General features: G+C 44.8%; 6 protein-coding genes across 12 annotated transcripts; 1 reads left to right on the forward strand and 5 right to left on the reverse strand.

The window, feature by feature from the left end:
- Positions 1–822: 822 nt before the first annotated feature.
- Positions 823–7417, reverse strand: LOC120901936. Of its 4 annotated transcripts, none has more exons than XM_040310308.1 (2): positions 7236–7417; positions 823–3604 (listed from the first exon to the last, which is right to left on the reverse strand). In XM_040310308.1, exon 2 carries the CDS (start codon positions 3588–3590, stop codon positions 1116–1118), a length of 2475 nt encoding a protein of 824 aa, XP_040166242.1. In that variant the 5' UTR covers positions 3591–3604; positions 7236–7417; the 3' UTR covers positions 823–1115. The 4 variants fall into 4 exon arrangements, with proteins under 4 accessions (XP_040166242.1, XP_040166241.1, XP_040166240.1 ...); XM_040310307.1 differs by lacking the exon at positions 7236–7417 and adding an exon at positions 3668–4000 and having other exon boundaries at positions 823–3614; XM_040310306.1 differs by lacking the exon at positions 7236–7417 and adding an exon at positions 3668–3999 and having other exon boundaries at positions 823–3591.
- Positions 4693–9948, reverse strand: LOC120901937. 3 transcript variants are annotated; one of them, XM_040310311.1, is made up of 3 exons: positions 9711–9944; positions 8151–9634; positions 4693–5666 (listed from the first exon to the last, which is right to left on the reverse strand). In XM_040310311.1, the coding sequence occupies exons 2-3, from the start codon at positions 9631–9633 to the stop codon at positions 5131–5133; spliced, it is 2019 nt and encodes a 672-aa protein (XP_040166245.1). In that variant the 5' UTR covers position 9634; positions 9711–9944; the 3' UTR covers positions 4693–5130. The 3 variants fall into 3 exon arrangements, with proteins under 3 accessions (XP_040166245.1, XP_040166244.1, XP_040166246.1); XM_040310310.1 differs by having other exon boundaries at positions 8151–9647; XM_040310312.1 differs by lacking the exon at positions 4693–5666 and having other exon boundaries at positions 7543–9647; positions 9711–9948.
- Positions 9949–10082: 134 nt separating this feature from the next.
- On the reverse strand, positions 10083–12331 carry LOC120904447. 2 transcript variants are annotated; one of them, XM_040314416.1, is made up of 2 exons: positions 12078–12331; positions 10083–12024 (listed from the first exon to the last, which is right to left on the reverse strand). In XM_040314416.1, the coding sequence occupies exon 2, from the start codon at positions 12012–12014 to the stop codon at positions 10221–10223; it is 1794 nt and encodes a 597-aa protein (XP_040170350.1). In that variant the 5' UTR covers positions 12015–12024; positions 12078–12331; the 3' UTR covers positions 10083–10220. The 2 variants fall into 2 exon arrangements, with proteins under 2 accessions (XP_040170350.1, XP_040170349.1); XM_040314415.1 differs by having other exon boundaries at positions 10083–12015; positions 12078–12330.
- A 447-nt stretch (positions 12332–12778) lies between these two features.
- Positions 12779–14947, reverse strand: LOC120904644. Its single transcript, XM_040314818.1, has 2 exons — positions 14696–14947; positions 12779–14595 (listed from the first exon to the last, which is right to left on the reverse strand). Exon 2 carries the CDS (start codon positions 14592–14594, stop codon positions 12930–12932), a length of 1665 nt encoding a protein of 554 aa, XP_040170752.1. The 5' UTR covers position 14595; positions 14696–14947; the 3' UTR covers positions 12779–12929.
- A 116-nt stretch (positions 14948–15063) lies between these two features.
- On the reverse strand, positions 15064–17058 carry LOC120904645. The gene is made up of 2 exons (XM_040314819.1): positions 16786–17058; positions 15064–16715 (listed from the first exon to the last, which is right to left on the reverse strand). The coding sequence occupies exon 2, from the start codon at positions 16712–16714 to the stop codon at positions 15308–15310; it is 1407 nt and encodes a 468-aa protein (XP_040170753.1). The 5' UTR covers position 16715; positions 16786–17058; the 3' UTR covers positions 15064–15307.
- Positions 17059–17165: 107 nt separating this feature from the next.
- Positions 17166–17870, forward strand: LOC120904647 (SUMO-conjugating enzyme UBC9-B). The gene has a single exon (XM_040314822.1). The coding sequence runs from the start codon at positions 17323–17325 to the stop codon at positions 17800–17802; it is 480 nt and encodes a 159-aa protein (XP_040170756.1). The 5' UTR covers positions 17166–17322; the 3' UTR covers positions 17803–17870.
- The last annotated feature ends 626 nt before the right edge of the window (positions 17871–18496 follow it).

Genomic DNA, 18496 nt, shown 5'->3' on the forward strand with positions numbered 1-18496 from the left:
AAACCTCGAATAGACCGTGCCCCAATACGTAGGACTGACTATCTTGCTACGGTAACAAAAAGTCACTGAAAGCCAAGCCCACTTCTCTAGTGGGTACAGGCAGGCCTTGACCGGCAGCGGTTGTTGTGCCAAAAGAAAAAGAAGAAGAAGAAACCGTAAGACCGTAGGAACTAGTAATGGGTAAAGTAGGCAAAAATTCGGTGTCGACTCCGATCTGACTCCGATAAATTCTGAATCGACTCCGGAAGGTAGTTCCGCGCTGCAATATCCGGAGTCGTTCGGAATCGTCCGAAATCGCTCGGAGTCGTCCGGAGTCGCCCGGAGTCGGAGTCATCCGGATTCGTCCGAAGTCACCCGGAGTCGTTCGGAGTCGTCCGGAGTCGTCCGGAGTTGGTCGGAGTCGTCCAGAGTCGTCTGGAGTCGTCCAGAGTCGCCTGGAGCCGGAGTCGTCCGGACGAACTAAGGACGACTTCGAACGATTCCGAACGAACTAAGGATGACTCCGAGCGATTCCGGACGACTAAGGATAACTCCAGACGACTCCGGACGACTCCGAACGACTCCGGACGACTCCGACTTCGGACGGATCTAGTGGTTATATATTGTCGGAGTCGGAATCGGACGAACAATAGTCGAAATCGGATCGGAGTCGTGGGTGCGCTCCATGCAGCCCATCACTAGTAGGAACTACAGGATTTCCTTTAAAAAAGCACTGCTTCCTGCGGTACAGGATATTTATATTCCCAGTTGCATACACATGCAACAGACGCCTTCGTATCGCTCAAAACTCTATTCATCGCATGAGAAAAAACCCAAAAGCTCTTTATTTTTTATGTTTCCAGCTTTATTTACTTGTTAATATTGTTTTCAAATTACGCACGCACATTGCATGAACAGAATATTGGACTTAATTCAAGTAGTTTTTCTTAGTTCTTTTTAAAAATTCTCGTTTTCAAGTCAGATCAATTCCTCTTTCTTGTATGCGCAACACAAGATTATTTTCGAAGATGGATAATCTATCTTTGAAAATTACCTATCTCATGTGCTGATTGAAAAACGCACCACTCTCAGCAATGTTCCTATTTATTTTAACGATTATAATAGGTTCCAGTACCTCAGCCTACTTGCTGCGCCACGTGGTCCAACGTCTTTGCAAAGAAGCTTGCCACAAACCCGTGATTAAACACGACAGTATTGAATAGCATGGTTCTGCTGGCGTACTCAAACAGTCGAACAAAGTTTTTGTACTGGTCTAATCGTCGCTTTCCGCTGCTAGTATCCGTCCAGCAAAAGTTTAGCAAGACATTTTTATCAATCAACCGTTCCAGCAACACTTTCATCCGTTGTTCAGCATCAGCTATTTGTCCAACCGTTCTGTCGACCCAACTTTGAGCTTGCTTTTTCCTTTTCTCGTCATTTAATTCAGTTTCGAAATCATCCATTTCTGCTAGCAATTGAGCCGGAGCAATATCAATCTCGGGTAATATTTCCTTGATGAAAGCATATGAAGTACCAGCAGGAGCTATCGAAACTGGTCGCTTCTCTAAGTTGGGTATACTTTGTTCGATACCAACTGCACTAATTTTACTCGTACTCTCATTGCTCACATTCAATTCCGGTGCGTTGGAGATTTCTTCCGCTGGGCCTTTTTTCGATTTGCTTGCCTGGCCTTGATCGCTTCTCTTATTAGGGTGTTTTCGTTTTTTTGGTACGCTCATAGCATAAGAGCGGAGATTTACCCTGTACTGAGCATGTTTTAGTTTATTTAAGAAAAATGTAGTCACATCTTCCCGGTTTACATGCTCAATACTATTGGTACCGATATATTCAAACAGTTTCAGTATATTCTCATAGTGTTTCATGGGTAGTTGTTTATTCCTTCCCGACCAGCTGAACTTGGCTAATAGTTTTCGGTCGAATATCAGATCCAGCATTTTATGCATTCGAAAATGACCGCTACTCTCAAAACGGACACAATAATCGACCCATCGGTGTATCTTGTTCAGATATGTTTCATCCTTCAGTCGTTCTTCGAAGTTTTCCACCTCCTCTACGCTCGTTAGCAGGTCGAATGTCTGGTCTTCATCGTCATCTGATAAATTTTCACACGATTCATTCATTTTTTTATCCAGCAGCTTATGAATGGATCTGTTCACTTGATACATAGCATTCCAAATTATTTTTTTTATGTCCTTCTGATTTCGTTCAATCGTACACTTCAACTCGTGTACCATGTCGATTAGTTGAGAAAACGTCTGAATCTCTACCGATGGTTCACTGTCCGCCTCTTTGTTGGTGCCGGAGAAGAAACGTTGTGCATCATCTCTCAGCTGCTTTGCATCGATCACATTCACACGTGGTTTTCTAGGTGGGTCATTTTTAACAGAATCTTTTCCAGACACGATGCTCACACTTGGCTGAGATACTGCAGGTGAAGGGCTTAATTCGTCAACTAGATCGTACTCTATTGTATCTAAACCTCTCAGCTGCTTTGCATCGATCACATTCACACATGCCATTCTAGGTGGATCATTTTTTGCAAAACTCTTCCCAGACATGTTGCTCACACTTGGCTGGGATACTCCCCGCGAAGGGCCTACCTCATCAACTAGATCGTACTGTATTGTCTCTAAATCGCTCTGCTGCTTTGAATGGATGACATTCAAACGTGGATTTCGTGGTGCATCAATCTTTGCAGAAATCTTCCCAGCCACGTTGCTCAGACTTGGCTGGGATACTTCCGGTGAAGGGATTACCTCCTTAAATGGATTGTACTCTATTATCTGTAAATCTCTCAGCTGCTTTGCATCGATCACATTCAAAAGTGGTTTGCTAAGAGGATCAATGTTTGTCGAACTCTTCCCAGCTACGCTGCTTCCACTTGGCTGGGATACTTCCGATGAAGAGCTTACATCATCAAATGGATCGTACTCCGGTTCCTCTATACCTAACAAGGACAACAGATTCTGTTCATTTTTCCGTTTCTCTATTTCTGTCATATCACTGAAACACTCCTGCTCAAGCGGATCATTCGTGCTCGGTTTCAAAAGTTCTTCAGAAGCGTCTGAATCATCAAACGGATCCTCGTTCTCTTCCTTGGGAATCACAACGCTTAATAAATCCTGCAAATTTTCACTTGGCTGTGATTCTTCGACCACAATAAGAGTACTCCCTACCGAAGGAGGATCGTACGCTACCGTTTTACTGTTCTGGGCAATGGCAGTTTTGCATTTTCCTCCTTTCATTGAGCTCGTGCTGGTGGCTTTAGCTATTGTATCAATGAGATTTTTGTTAGTTCCCGTACTTTGATCGCTAGTACCAGCATCTGACGAATTGTGTATGATTTCTATCGTTTTCTCTCCCGCTGCTAGTGATGGAACTTCCTGGCATATAATCTTGCAGTTACGCTTTTCCCATACAGGTGTCGGGCTGCTTTTTTCATCCTCTAGTAGTACTTTCAGTTTTTTCATACTTTTCGCATCAGGCCAACGCAAATACTCGCCTTCTTCGTCTTCCACCCATGGTTCGGGCACCACCAGCAACTTCTTTTTACCCGCAGCGTCATCCGTCTCTATAATGGCGTACGGCATCCTGCAATCAGAATCTGCATTAAACTATTTAGATACATCATAAAACCAAGAAATTGAACCACATTCTGTTCGCTTACCTTCCCTGAATATCTCGTATCAATGCAGTCGTTTGCAGGCCTTTCCTAGCTCGATGATCAACTTCCTGTTCTTGATGTATTATCGTTATTGGTACTTCAACACTGGATCGAATTACACACAACGGTCGAAAGAAAGACGAATCTCGAAGGTAATGCAGATTAAAATCACGATTAAAATGCGTTCAACTCTCTGCTTGTCTTGGCGTCCCTCATTCGGCTGTGGATTGCATTTGCCTCGTTCTCAAATTCACAACAAACAGACGTCATTTCATTGCATTTCGCGTGACAGCATCGTACACCACGCGTGTGAAATATTTCAATTCTTGGTCGATCACCACCCAGGTGACAACTGTTCTACATTTTTAGCTTAAACTCATTTAGCGCGTGGCCACGAAGCTGAAAAAATGTTGAAAATTTTTTCAACTTTGTCAAAATTGCTTGTCAACTGCAAAAAAGAGCTTTTCTCGTGGCCGCACCAAAAACATACACAAGAGCGACAAAAAGCTCCAACATCTGAATATCATCGATATTTTGTTTAAGAAGTACTAAATAGGTACCTAAATCAATTAGAATCATGCATTTTAGCATTATTATCATAACAATGGAACACAACTGCGCCAAATAGCTGTTTGTCTACGCTTTTTCACGAACGTCAAATTTGTTAACTTTTGTCAACTTTTTTTCCTGGCTGCTCCAGGTCACAAAATTTTGACAAAAGCTCAAAAAAGTGACAAAAGCTCACATTTTGAAAAATTTGTCAGCATTTTGTCACTCCCGTGGCCTTTCGCTTATTGTGAACAGCTCGATTTAACCCAAGTGACATTTTCGAGCAGATTGTTAGCGGTTATCGAGCTGCTGGAAGCTTAAAGAGCAGGCTTAAAACTGCCTTAAAGAGCAAGCGATGTTGCAGAGTTTAAGCTTATTATAACAGTTCAAACGTCAGAGTGAAGCGTTTTTTTTTTGGTGCCATTTTGAGAATTGTCATCACGTTGTGCACAAGCTACCGGCCCAAAACAAAACATGCGTACTCCTCAATCCGTATCAAACAAAAAGTTTATTATAAAACACTCTTTCACGTTGTTTTGTTATTTTCCCTGCGTTTCTCCGCTATTCTGATACTCCTGGATAGATCGTTTATTTCTTCTTACTCAGTGTTTTTTTTTTTTGTTAAACACCGAGGACGAAACTGCAAGCTTCTTGTTTGTCCGGCTTCTACCGAAGTTCGGACATAAACATCAACGCTTCAACACATCGTTGTTCACTCACACATCCATGTTTTCAAGCGTTTATATGAGGCAATGGGTTAAATCGAGCTGTTCACAATGAGTTTAAGCTAAAAATGTAGAACAGTTGTCACCTGGGTCTTCAAGCTTCCAGCAGCTCGATAACCGCTAACAATCTGCTCGAAAAGGTCACTTGGGTTATTTCATTTCGTTCGCATTTTAATTTCCTCAGCCTACTTGCTACGACACGTGGTCCAACGTCTTTGCAAAGAAGCCGGCCACCAATTCATGATGAAACACGACAGTATTGGATACCATGGTTCTGCTGGCGTACTCGAACAGTCGAATAAAGTTTTTGTACTGGTCTAATCGTCGCTTTCCGCTGCCAGTATCCATCCAGCAAAAATTTTGCAAAGCATTTCGATCTATCAGCCGTTCCAGCAACACTTTCATCCGTTGTTCAGCATCAGCAATTTGGCCAACCGTTCTATCAACCCATCTATGCACTTGGATTTTCTTTTTCGCGTCGTTTAAAGCACTTTCGAATCCATCCAGTTGTATCGTCGATTTTATAGGATTAACATTAACTACAGGTAAAATTACCTTTACGGATGGTTTTGAAGTACTTGGTAGTGCTGTTGAAGCTTGTCCCGTTTCTAAGTTTCCTTTTTGTTGTTCGAAGCTACCTCCATGACTGGCACCTTGCACACTCACATTCAATTCCGATGCGTTTGAGATTTCTTCTGTTGGACCTGTTTTCGATTTGCTTGCCTGACCTTGATCGCTTCTCTTATTTGGGTGTTTTCGTTTTCTTGGTACGCTCTTAGCAAAAGAGCGGAGATTTACCCTGTTCGGAGCATGTTTTAGTTTATTTAAAAAAAATGTAGTCACATCATCCCGGTTTACATGCTCAATACTATTGGTACCGATATATTCAAACAGTTTCAGTATATTCTCATAGTGTTTCATGGGGAGTTGGTTATTCCTTCCCGACCAGCTGAACTTGGCCAATAGTTTTCGGTCGAATATCAGATCCAGCATTTTGTGCATTCGATACAGTGCGGTACTCTCAAAACAGACACAATAATCGACCCATCTGTGAATCTCCTTCAGATATTTTTCGTCCTTCAGACGTTCTTCGAAGTTTTCCACTGCCTCTACGCTCGTTAGCACGTCGAATTTCAGTCCTTCATTATCATCCGACAGATTATCGATCGGCATCCCAGTAACTTCTCCATCCAGCAGCATATTAATGGACCTAGTCATTTTGTACATAGCATTGGACACAATTTTTTTAATGTCTTTCTGACTTTTTTCGATCATAAATTTTATCTCTTGTACCATATCGATTAGCTGAGAAAATGACTGAATCTCTACAGATGGTTCACAATCCGCCTCTTTGCTGGCGTCGGAGAAGAATCGTTGTGCATCATCTCTCAACTGCTTTGCATCGATCACATTCACACGTGGTTTACTAGGTGGATGGGATACTTCCGGCGAAGGGCTTACCTCCTCAAACGGATCGTACTCTATTATGTCTAAATCTCTCAGCTGTTTTGCCTCGATCACATTCAAACTTGGATTTCTAGGTGGATCGATCTTTGCAGAACTCTTCCCAGCTACCTTGCTCGCACTTGGTTGGTATACTTCCGCAGAAGGACTTGGAAGGACATCGTTAAAGGGCTCGTACTCCGTTTCCTCGATGCCTAACAAGGACATCAGATTCTGTTCGTTACTTTGTCTGTCCCTTTCAGTTAAAACATTTAAAGGCTCTATTCTTAGCAAATCATTCGAATCTTCAAATGAATCTTCGATCTCCTCCTTGGGAATCACAACGCTTAATAAATCTTGCAAATTTTGACTCGGCTGTGTTTCTTCAACCACAATCAGCGTCCCTTTCGAAGGAGGATGATACGCTCCTGGTTCATTCTTCTGATCTTTAGCAGTTTTCCATTCCATACTCTTCGTTGTGCTTGTGCTGGTGCCTTTACCAGCAGGAATCGAATTTTGCATAATTTCTATCGTTTTCTCTCCTGATGCTAGAGAAGGAACGTGCTGGTATATGATATTGCATTTACGTTTTTCCCATACAGCTGCTGGGATGCTGTTTTCATTCTCTAGCAGTTCTTTCAGATTTTTTATACTTTTCGCATCTGGCCAACGCAAATATTCGCCTTGTCCGGCTTTACTTTTCACCCATGTTTCAGGCACCACCAGCAGCTTCTTTTGGCCCGCTGCGTTATCCGTCTTTATTATGACGTACGGCATCCTGCAATCAGAATCTGCATTAAACTATTTAGATACATCATAAAACCAAGAAATTGAACCACATTCTGTTCGCTTACCTTCCCTGAATATCTCGTATAAATGCAGTCGTTTGCAGGTCTTTCCTAGGTCGATGATCAACTTCCTAATCTTGACGTATTATCGTTATTGGTACTTCAACACTGGATCGAATTACACACAATGGTCGAAAGAAAGACGAATTTCGAAGGTAATCCAGAGTAAAATCACGATTAAAATGCGTTCAACTCTCTGCTTGTCTTGGCGTCCCTCATTCGGCTGTGGATTGCATTTGCCTCGTTCTCAAATTCACAACAAACAGACGTCATTTCATTGCATTTCGCGTGACAGCATCGTACACCACGCGTGTGAAATATTTCAATTGTTGGTCGATCACCATTTATTTCATTTCGTTCGCATTTTAATTTCCTCAGCCTACTTGCTACGACACGTGGTCCAACGTCTTTGCAAAGAAGCCGGCCACCAATTCATGATGAAACACGACAGTATTGGATACCATGGTTCTGCTGGCGTACTCGAACAGTCGAATAAAGTTTTTGTACTGGTCTAATCGTCGCTTTCCGCTGCCAGTATCCATCCAGCAAAAATTTTGCAAAGCATTTCTATCAATCAGCCGTTCCAGCAACACTTTCATCCGTTGTTCAGCATCAGCAATTTGGCCAACCGTTCTATCAACCCATCTATGCACTTGGATTTCTTTTTCGCGTCGTTTAAAGCACTTTCGAATCCATCCAGTTGTATCGTCGATTTTATAGGATTAACATTAACTACAGGTAAAATTACCTTTACGGATGGTTTTGAAGTACTTGGTAGTGCTGTTGAAGCTTGTCCCGTTTCTAAGTTTCCTTTTTGTTGTTCGAAGCTACCTCCATGACTGGCACCTTGCACACTCACATTCAATTCCGATGCGTTTGAGATTTCTTCTGTTGGACCTGTTTTCGATTTGCTTGCCTGACCTTGATCGCACGTCTGGAGTGCAGTTTTCCGTTTTTTTGGGTGCGATCTGTCCGTACTGGTAATGTGTACCCTAGCATAGGCATGGGTCAATTTTCCTTTAAAGAATATTTCTACATGCGCCCGTTCCACGCGTTCCATACCGTTGGTGCCGATGTATTCAAACAGTTTCAGTATATTCGTATACTTTTGCATTGGGAGTTTATATCTTCCTGACCAGCTGAACTTTGCAAATAGTTTTCGGTCGAATATCAGATCCAGCATTTTATGCATACGGTGCTGTGCGCTACCCTCAAAACGGACACAGGAATCGACCCAGCTGTGTATCTCCTTCAGATATTTTTCGTCCTTCAGACGTTCTTCGAAGTTTTCCACTGCCTCTACGCTCGTTAGCACGTCGAATTTCAGTCCTTCATTATCATCCGACAGATTATCGATCGGCATCCCAGTAACTTCTCCATCCAGCAGCATATTAATGGACCTAGTCATTTTGTACATAGCATTGGACACAATTTTTTTAATGTCTTTCTGACTTTTTTCGATCATAAATTTTATCTCTTGTACCATATCGATTAGCTGAGAAAATGACTGAATCTCTACGGATGGTTCACTATCCGCCTCTTTGCTGGCGTCGGAGAAGAAGCGTTGTGCATCATCTATCAGCTGCTTAGCATCGATCACATTCACACGTGGTTTACTAGGTGGATGGGATATTTCCGGCGAAGGGCTTACCTCCTCAAACGGATCGTACTCTATTATGTCTAAATCTCTCAGCTGTTTTGCCTCGATCACATTCAAACTTGGATTTCTAGGTGGATCGATCTTTGCAGAACTCTTCCCAGCTACCTTGCTCGCACTTGGTTGGGATACTTCCGCAGAAGGACTTACATCGTTGAATGGATCGTACCCCGTTTCCTCGATGCCTAGCAAGGACATCAGATTTTGTTCGTTGCTTTGTCTGTCCCTTTCAGTTAAAACATTTAAAGGTTCTATTCTTAGCAGATCATTCGAATCTTCAAATGAATCCTCGATCTCCTCCTTGGGAATCACAACGCCTAATAAATCCTGCAAATTTTCACTCGGCTGTGTTTCTTCAACCACAATCAGCGTCCCTTTCGAAGGAGGATGATACGCTCCTGGTTCATTCTTCTGATCCTTAGCACATTTCCATTCCATACTCTTCGTTGTGCTTGTACTGGTGCCTTTACCAGCAGGAATCGAATTTTGCATAATTTCTATCGTTTTCTCTCCTGATGCTAGAGAAGGAACGTGCTGGTATATGATATTGCATTTACGTTTTTCCCATACAGCTGATGGGATGCTTTCTTCATTCTCTAGCAGTTCTTTCAGATTTTTTATACTTTTCGCATCTGGCCAACGCAAATATTCGCCTTGTCCGGCTTTACTTTCCACCCATGTTTCAGGCACCACCAGCAGCTTCTTTTGGCCCGCTGCGTTATCCGTCTTTATTATGACGTACGGCATCCTGCAATCAGAATCTGCATTAAACTATTTAGATACATCATAAAACCAAGAAATTGAACCACATTCTGTTCGCTTACCTTCCCTGAATATCTCGTATAAATGCAGTCGTTTGCAGGTCTTTCCTAGGTCGATGATCAACTTCCTAATCTTGACGTATTATCGTTATTGGTACTTCAACACTGGATCGAATTACACACAATGGTCGAAAGAAAGACGAATCTCGAAGGTAATGCAGATTAAAATCACGATTAAAATGCGTTCAACTCTCTACTCGTCTCGGCGTCCCTCATTCGGCTGTGGATTGTGTTTGCTTCGTTCTAAAATTCACAACAAACAGACGTCATTTCGTTGCATTTCGCATGACAGCATCGTACCCCACCTGCGTGTGAAATATTTCATGTGACTTTTGACGTTGTTTTCAAAACCCTAACAGTATTTTAAACAGAATGTTTAATTTTATATTGTATGAGTCTTTAGATTACTGCAGTTTTTATTCAATAAAATTGATATCCATAGTTTTTGCATATATCCTTAGCAGCTAAACCAATCTCACGTTTACCTCGCCCTCTTGTGCTAAGCGCTCAGCCCTACGACACGTGGTCCAAAACTTCAGTAAAGAAGTTAGATACGCATCCCTGATCTTGTACATAAGTTCCTTTTTCCCTAACATAATGAAACAGTCCAACAAAGTGTTTATACTCCGCCAGCGAACGTTTTCCACCGCCAGTGTCCTTGATCCAGCAAAAGTTAAGCAACACATTTTTATCCACCAACCGCTCCAGCAAAGTTTTCATGTGATCTTCAACATTCTTCGTGTCATAGTGCAAATTTTGGTCAATCCACAGCTGCGTATGCTTTAGTTCACGCTCGTCGCACAGCCTAACTTCAAATGCATTCATGTCGTCAAGCGTTTTGAGAGGGAAAACATGATTGCTGTCTGGCAGATTTCCTCCCACTACAGTCGGTAGACTACCTTCCTTGGAGCTACTTTCCCGCTGCTGTTCAATGCTATCGAGCCGCATTCTCTTTCCATTCTGCTCTTTCATCATTTCAATCTGTTCCATACTTTCATCCAGTTCCATCATCGTTTCATCTTCGCACACCTCCTCCACGCTCAGACGCAAGCTCGGTGCAATCGTACGTAATTTAGCATTTTTCTTCTTCGACGGTGCGTGTGTGTGACTATAGGTTTCCATGTCCTTTGCGTACTTTATACGTTTTATAAAGAAATCTCGCACCTCACCATCGTTCACCTGATGCCTGCTGGTGGTACCGATGTACTTGAACAAATTCAGTATTTGTAAGCAGTTGAGTATAGGGTATCTCAGTCCCCCCGAACCGGTAGTGCTGAGATCGAGCACACACTTTTGACTAAATATCACGATCATCATTTTTTTCATACGATTCCACGAACTCTCTACATCGCTAACGAAACTGTCGATCCATTTGTGAACGCCTTGCCTAAACTCTGCATCCTTCAAACGCTCGTCAAAGCCCTTCACCTCCTCTATGCTCGCCAGCCCGTACACTTCATAATCAACGGGATCGTACGAGGTTTGCTGGCCCTGTGGCTTGTGCACACTTTGCTCCGTCCAGGTCTTGAAGGCTGTTTGCAGTTGGCTGAAGCCTTCAGCTAGCTTTTGTCTAATCTCTTCCTGGTTCGCCTTCATCATGCTTTTTAGTTCAAGGATCATGTCGTATAGCTGGGGAAATAGTTTAACATCTTGGGCAGGATCATTTTCAACATTCTTGTTGGTGTGCATCATCTCAACATAACCCGGTTCGTTCGTGTCGACGACAGTAGGCAAACCATCTTTCTCCACGGAACTAACATTCTGTGGGATTAGGTCCTCAAATTTGCCGATATCTTCAAATGGGTCATTTTCCTGGTATTGTCGGCTTGCCGAATGGCTTGGTCCCTGTTGTTGCAACATCGGCGGTGCGGAATCTACATCGTGAAAGGGATCTCGCTCTTCTGTTGTACTCGGACGAACACTCATTCCTTGCCCATTTCCACTCGATTGAATTGTTCCAGCATGAATGACTGCCGGATTCATCGCAACAATTGGTGTACTGCTGTTCGCGATGCCAACGGTGTCTCCTGTTTTGCGATGCTGCTGTATTATTTTCAGCGTTTGCTGCGCTACCAAAATCGACGCAATATCCCTATAGATTACCGTGCATTTATGCTTTTCCCATGAAGCCTCCGGGCGGCTTAGATCGTCGGCCAGCAGTGATTTAATGTGTCTAACGCTTTTCGCATCCGGCCAACGCAGATACTCGACGCCTTCCGCTTCGCAGACAACAAGCCACTGCTCCGGCACAGTCAGCAGTTTCGTATCTCCCGCAGCATCCACCGTTTCCACCACTGCGTACGGCATCCTGCAATTGCTGAGAAATTGTATTACCTCCGCCATCAGTTCAACCTTTTCTGTCGTGCTTACCTTCTTTTTTTGCTTTCCTTCGGTGTGATCAGCTTTCCCACTCAATGGACGATACACAAACAAACAACTGGTCACTGTGTGATGTATATCACCTGGGACTAAAGATAAATAATCGCTGGACACAATATTTAAAGAATAATCCGCATTTTTGTCCGCTCAATATTTGTGCTTTCTGTTCGCGCTAGCGTCTAGGATTATCGGCAAATCAAAACTAACGAAATTCGTTGTTTGACAGATGCGTACACAACGAGAGTGAAATGTTTCAATCTATTCGACAGCAAAGGAAGTCTGTTGCTGAAATATTTCATATTATTCCAATTTCCTGTTGTTGAAATGGCGCGTAGAGTATTTGGGGACACCTGTGGAGCCTTCCGGCAATGGGACAAGGATGCCGCAGCGGTACAGCAGGTTCCACATACGACATTCAAATTAGAAAAATGTAGTATTCGTTTAGGCATCTTCATAATAACTTCCTTCATTAGCTTCATAAATTTCATTCCGGAGCTAATTCCATTTTTGGAGTCAATCCTGATTCCGTTACCCGTTCAAATTGCAGGTCGATTCGGATTCCGGAGTCGATTTCGGATTCAGCTCCCGAGTCAATTTCGAAATCGGCTCCAGAATCGGAATCGATTCCAGCATCGGGTAGGTCCGATTCCGAGCTCCCACCACTAATTCAAATACTTGTATACTGCTTAATGTTATGTTTAGATGATTATCTTTTGTATTCTTTATTTCTTAATATACACAGTGCAATTCACGAAACACGCTAAAACATTGCAAATGTCCCAGTAGCATCACACACTTCGGTACCGTTCCGATATCACGTGTCAATCGATTGTTGTGTCAAAATTATACAAGGCGCCGCTTCCTCGGCACCGACTTTCGCAACCCTTGGTACAGCTCCGCCCGTACGCCAGCATGTCTCAGCTTGTTGGATAAAAATTTCTCCACATAAAGCGGGTCGGCAAGGTGCGTCGCGCTAGTGGCAACGTATTGGAACAGCCGCAGGATGTTGCTGTACTTGAACAGCGCGTAGCTTCCTTCTCTTCTTCCTCGCCACGTAAACTTGGGTAGAAAGTGACGATCGAACAGGAGGTCCAACATTTCCATCATGCGACGATCCGGATCAGATTCGTAGCCAACCGTCTCGCTAGCCCAGCGATGCACGCGCACACGAATCTCCGGATCGTTCAGCTGCTCTTCGAACGCATCCAACTCTTCGATGGTGTTAAAGCGATCGATAATAATCTCCGAGCTAGTGGTCATCCTTTTGGGCTGCATCTTTTGTGCGGTTTGAGGAACGGGGGGCGTAGAAGAAGAATGAGAAGCAGGAAGAGGAGGAGAAGAAGGAGCACTGGATTCTGCGTTGTCGTCTTTTGTCGCAATCGTGTCCGGTGCCGAGGTTTCTGCGATGCTGCTATCTTCGTCCTCTAACGTAAACGATGGTGTCGCGGATGTCTGGGTGCTCTCGTCGTCTTCTTCCGTGCAGGATGGATGTTTGTCCCCCGTCGGAAGGTTGCGCTTTTGCTGCGCTTGCCTCAGCTTTGCCGCGGAAAGGTGCTTTAGCTTTCTGGAAAAGAATTCTGCCACAAACCGTGGCGTGGCTAGGTGCGTCTTTGTCGTACCGGCGTACTGGAAAAGGTCAACAATGTTGGCGTAGTCCACCAGGGCAAGTTTGCCCGTTCTGCTTCGGCCGGTCCAGGTAAATTTCGCCAAAAAAGCGATATCTATTAGCGCGTCCAGTATTTCCACCATGCGCTTGACCGGCTTGCGCTCGTGGCCGATGGTGTAGTCGATCCAACGGTGAACCTGCGTTCGATATTCGTCGTCGTACAAACGCTCCTCGAAATCGTTCATCTCTTCAATGCAGGTAAGCGGGTTGACGTAAAACTCGAACGCGCTGTGCGGCGGTGACCATGCCTGGCCGGATGGCTTGCGCAGGTTGCTTGTATTTCTACTCGGTGACGGAAGCGAATCTTCCGCCAACTCGTCCAAACTTTTCTCCACCCGACGGAAACCATCGTACAGTCTTTTTCTGACCGCATCGTTGCTGCTTTCGATCTTACGCGTCAGCTCGACGAGCATGCCGGTCAGCTCCTCTTCGTCCTGTTCGTCCTCGAACCGAGCAGCCGTCTGATACTCATCTCGGAAACCGTTTCCTTGCTTCACTTTCAGACTCGACCCATTACTGGCATCACCCGGTCGGTTGCTCCTTTTCGACGCACCACCGCCATAGTCCTTCCAGTGTTTTTGTAAGGTGTCGATCATTTTGCCAGCTATCGCAAGCGACTGTATGTTTGAGCATTTGATCACGCACGGGTGTTTTTCCCACCCGGGCAACGGAGTGCTGCTGGCGTCGGCCAGCAGCGCATTGAGCGTGGTAATGTTCCGCACGCTCGGCCAGCAGAGGAACGCTTGCGAGTCTCTTTCGTTCCGCTCGAGCCATGTTTCGGGCGCCGCAATCAGCTCCTTGTTGCCACCCTCGTCCACTATTTCCACTAAGATGTAGGGCATCCTACAAATTAAAACGCGAGCTTTAGAACTCAGCTATGTTTGCCTAATGTTACCTGCTGCTGCGACAAGATGGTTACGTGTCGCACTACGTCTTGGTGTACCTTGGCTTGCAACAAATGGGTTTCCTTTATAATTTCCACCGTACGCCACAGAAAACGCAAAAATTCCTGCACGGAATCGGCGTCGTCCGCTGTGCTTGTGCTTCTGTTTGTTGTTATTCGGGCTATTGAAACAAACATCTGTCATTTATCGTATGTCAAATAGAGCGCAAGGAATAACGCCGGATGCAATATTTCAATGCAATATTTACAGCGCTTGAAATATGTCACCAGATTCAAACACTTCGCCCGTTACTGGCTATTCCCCCTTTTCCATCCATGTGATAAAATACTTTGATAAAGAGATTTATCGAATTGTTGTTATTTTTATGATAACACCAAATAAAACGCTATGGCAAAAAAAAACTATATACATACTTCCTCGTGGAGAAGGGATCTCACGATTCCGTGCCGTGTATCGTCAGCCTAAAGGTGTCACAACAAAGCGAAAAAAACAATTCTTAGGCTAAATCATAGCTATATAGAAGAGCCTTATCTCGCAATTAAAAATAAATAATGGAACAGATTGTATGGATCTGGCAGTATACAAAACAGCTTCTCAACCTATCCCAATATCAGCTTAAAACTCTTCACCGTACGTAACAACCGTCCGCATCATTCCGACTCCTCATCCGCGCTCATGAACAATGTTGGCTGCATGTCCTCCTCCGGCTTGAGCTCTATATTGCTAAAGTCTATGTACTCGTCGTCATCCTCCAAAACATCCTGCGTGTCGTTTGAATCTTGTTTGAACTGCGTCTGCAAGTTAACGCTGCTGCTGTTACCAATGCTATCCTTGCAATCCTTACCAGAGTCACTGGGCACCTTCTCCGAGATGGTGCTGTAGTCGACCCGGCTTATCTTAACGTACTTTGTGATCCCGTCGACCTCACGCACCTCACTGTTGTCCGGCTTGCTCGTTCGTATTTTTCTCGGACCCGGCGAGTGCGGTACGCACCTTCGCAGCCCCTTCAGCGTAGCGGCACGGGTCGTTGCGTGTCGAAGCTTTTTCATAAAAAACTGCGACACAAAGAGCTTGTCCGCCTGGTGCGTAGAGGTCGTCCCGGTGTACGCATACAGGCTGATGATGTTGCCAAACCCCGAGAACGGCCACTTCTTGATCCCCTTCGTGCTAGTGCCGGTCCAGCTGAACAGCGGCAGCAGGTGCCGATCGAACATGAGATCCAAGATTTCCATCATGCGAGCCTCCGGATTGCGCTCGTACGAAACGATACTGTCGATCCAGGCGTGCACCTGCTTGCGATAGTTTTCCGCGTTCAACCGCTCCTCGAACTTGTACATTTCTTCGACAGTTTTGAGAGGTTTCATATTGAAGCCAAAGTAATTTTTGGTGCTAACCGCAGCCGGCGCTGGTGATGCTGCTGCTGCTGCTGGTGGTGCTGCTGCTGCTGGTGGTGCTGCCGGGACCGTGTTCGAGGTGTCCGATGCGTCCGTCAAGTCCTCTACATCTCCCTGCTTGTGCATTAGGCTGACCATTGTTTTTTGTATTCGATAGAATCCCTCGTTCATTTTTTTCGTCATCTCCTCTTGATTCTTTTCGATTAGGCACTGGAGTGCGGTAAACATTTCCATTGCTTGGGACGTTCTAGGTGCCGCTCTTTCCTGCAATAGATCCGCGTCGGAGCAGGCAACATCGTCGAGGGTCGATTCATCGAGCAACCTTTTCTGCGCATTTTTACGCGTGTTCGCGGCAGGACTGCTAGAGGTGGCTTTGGCACTTGCGCCCTTTTCTGGGCTGGGGTTCTGCATGTCGTCTATCGCTTTAGTTGCCAGCGCGAGCGTCGCCAGGTTTGACCGCTTAATGACACACTCGTGCTTTTCCCACATCAATGACGGTACACTATGCGCATCCTGTAGCAGTGCATTTAGCGAGTTAATGTTCCGCACGTTCGGCCAACAGAGGTACTGTTTGCCATTTGTGCAACGGACCCAGCCCTCGGGTGCAGCTAGAATCTCCTTATTCCCGAGTACGTCCGTCGTTTCCAGCACCGCGTAAGCCATCCTGCAAGCAGATTTAAATTACCGTTTGATGAGGAAGGTCAGGAACATAAAAACAGATCAATTTTGGTTACCTTTACATCAAATGCAAGAAATTTCCTCAAATCCAAGATAGGCAGGTACGGTGAAGAAGGGTATGCCGGTCACGCCGAACAATCGTTTTATTTTGGACCTGGGATAATATTCCGGAGTTACAGATGAGCCTCTTCCATTTCCGCTTCAACAATTTTAAACGCTATCGAATGCAATATTCCGAGTTGAACAACTATTCGACCCGCGCAGGCACACGGCGTTGTTTGGGGCTGTTTGTGGTTATTTTGGTTTCTGTTGACACAACCACCTCAACTGTCATGCAGCCTATGACAGACGCACACACACGCATACGCACACGCACACATGTAGCAGGCTGCGATGAATTGTTCGAGAAACAAAGGCAGCGTGAATTATTTCAAGGGAAGCTGTCAGCCCATACGCATCATAAACAATATTGGGCGCGTGGAAAGCAGCGTCACGTAGCTCCCCCTAAAAAAATCAGAACATCCTACGCATTCCCAGAAAAAAGCGACCAACCAGCACCATAACCAAGAGACTGCGAGTCCCCCGACCGAACCATGTCCGGAATAGCAGCATCGCGGCTCGGCGAGGAGCGCAAAGCTTGGCGCAAGGATCACCCGTACGGCTTCGTCGCACGTCCGGTGAAGAACACGGACGGATCGCTGAATTTGATGACCTGGGAGTGTGCCATTCCCGGCAAGAAGGGCACCGCCTGGGAGGGTGGACTGTACCGGCTGAAGATGATATTCAAGGACGACTATCCGACGAGCCCGCCGAAGTGTAAGTTCGAGCCGCCGCTGTTCCACCCGAACGTGTACCCCTCCGGGACGGTGTGTCTGTCGCTGCTGGACGAGGAGAAGGACTGGCGCCCGGCCATCACCATCAAACAGATCCTGCTCGGCATACAGGATCTACTGAACGAACCGAACATCAAGGATCCGGCCCAGGCGGAAGCGTACACCATCTACTGCCAGAATCGGCTGGAGTACGAGAAGCGCGTGCGTGCACAGGCCAGAGCAATGTCGTCGGCCGACTAAGCGGCGGTCCCCGCGGTTACGCGGATCTAATGGAAATAAATTTATTTAACCCCACTACAACACACTTAGCCCTTAGTCGCGAGACTTTTGTTATTATTAGTTTGGAGCGCAAGCAAGAATATAACTTTTGTATAAACTAGCAAGCATTTCATTTTTGTCTAATTGTTTGTGGGGCTTGAGGCAAAGGGAAAGGAGGCGGACGATGGGTAAACAATCATCCACCATTATTGTTGGGCCGCCATCGCTCCCTCTTTCATTATTATTAGTATTCGCAACAACCAGCACTGGCGTTTTCAATCAAGTTTGTTAAAGTGATCTCTTTCCCAGAAATTTAGTTCGTTGATCTTCATGTAGAGAAATTTATTAAAAAAAATGTAAAATATATTTTATAATCAAAGGGATTAGCATCAATCAATCAATTAGCAACAACTTTCATGTAAAGTTGAGCTTCTGTTGATGAATTATTTGTTAGTTATTGTTTCCTCTTCTCTATAGCTTTACTTTAATCTCTGTCCCCTCCTTAAATTAGCCTCTGAATTTAGACTTTTAAAACCAGACTTTCGATTCCAATTGAATAATGGAAAAGCATATCCAATTCTGCTTAAATTTAAGCTTTGTGCTTCATATCGGGGGGAAGGTTTCGGCGAAAAAGGGGGAAAATATACTCCTTCTGTGTCATCGGCTAAAAGTTTCT

The sequence above is a fragment of the Anopheles arabiensis genome, chromosome 3 (genome assembly GCF_016920715.1).
Source record: "Anopheles arabiensis isolate DONGOLA chromosome 3, AaraD3, whole genome shotgun sequence".
In the NCBI taxonomy this organism is placed as follows: Eukaryota; Metazoa; Arthropoda; class Insecta; order Diptera; family Culicidae; genus Anopheles; species Anopheles arabiensis.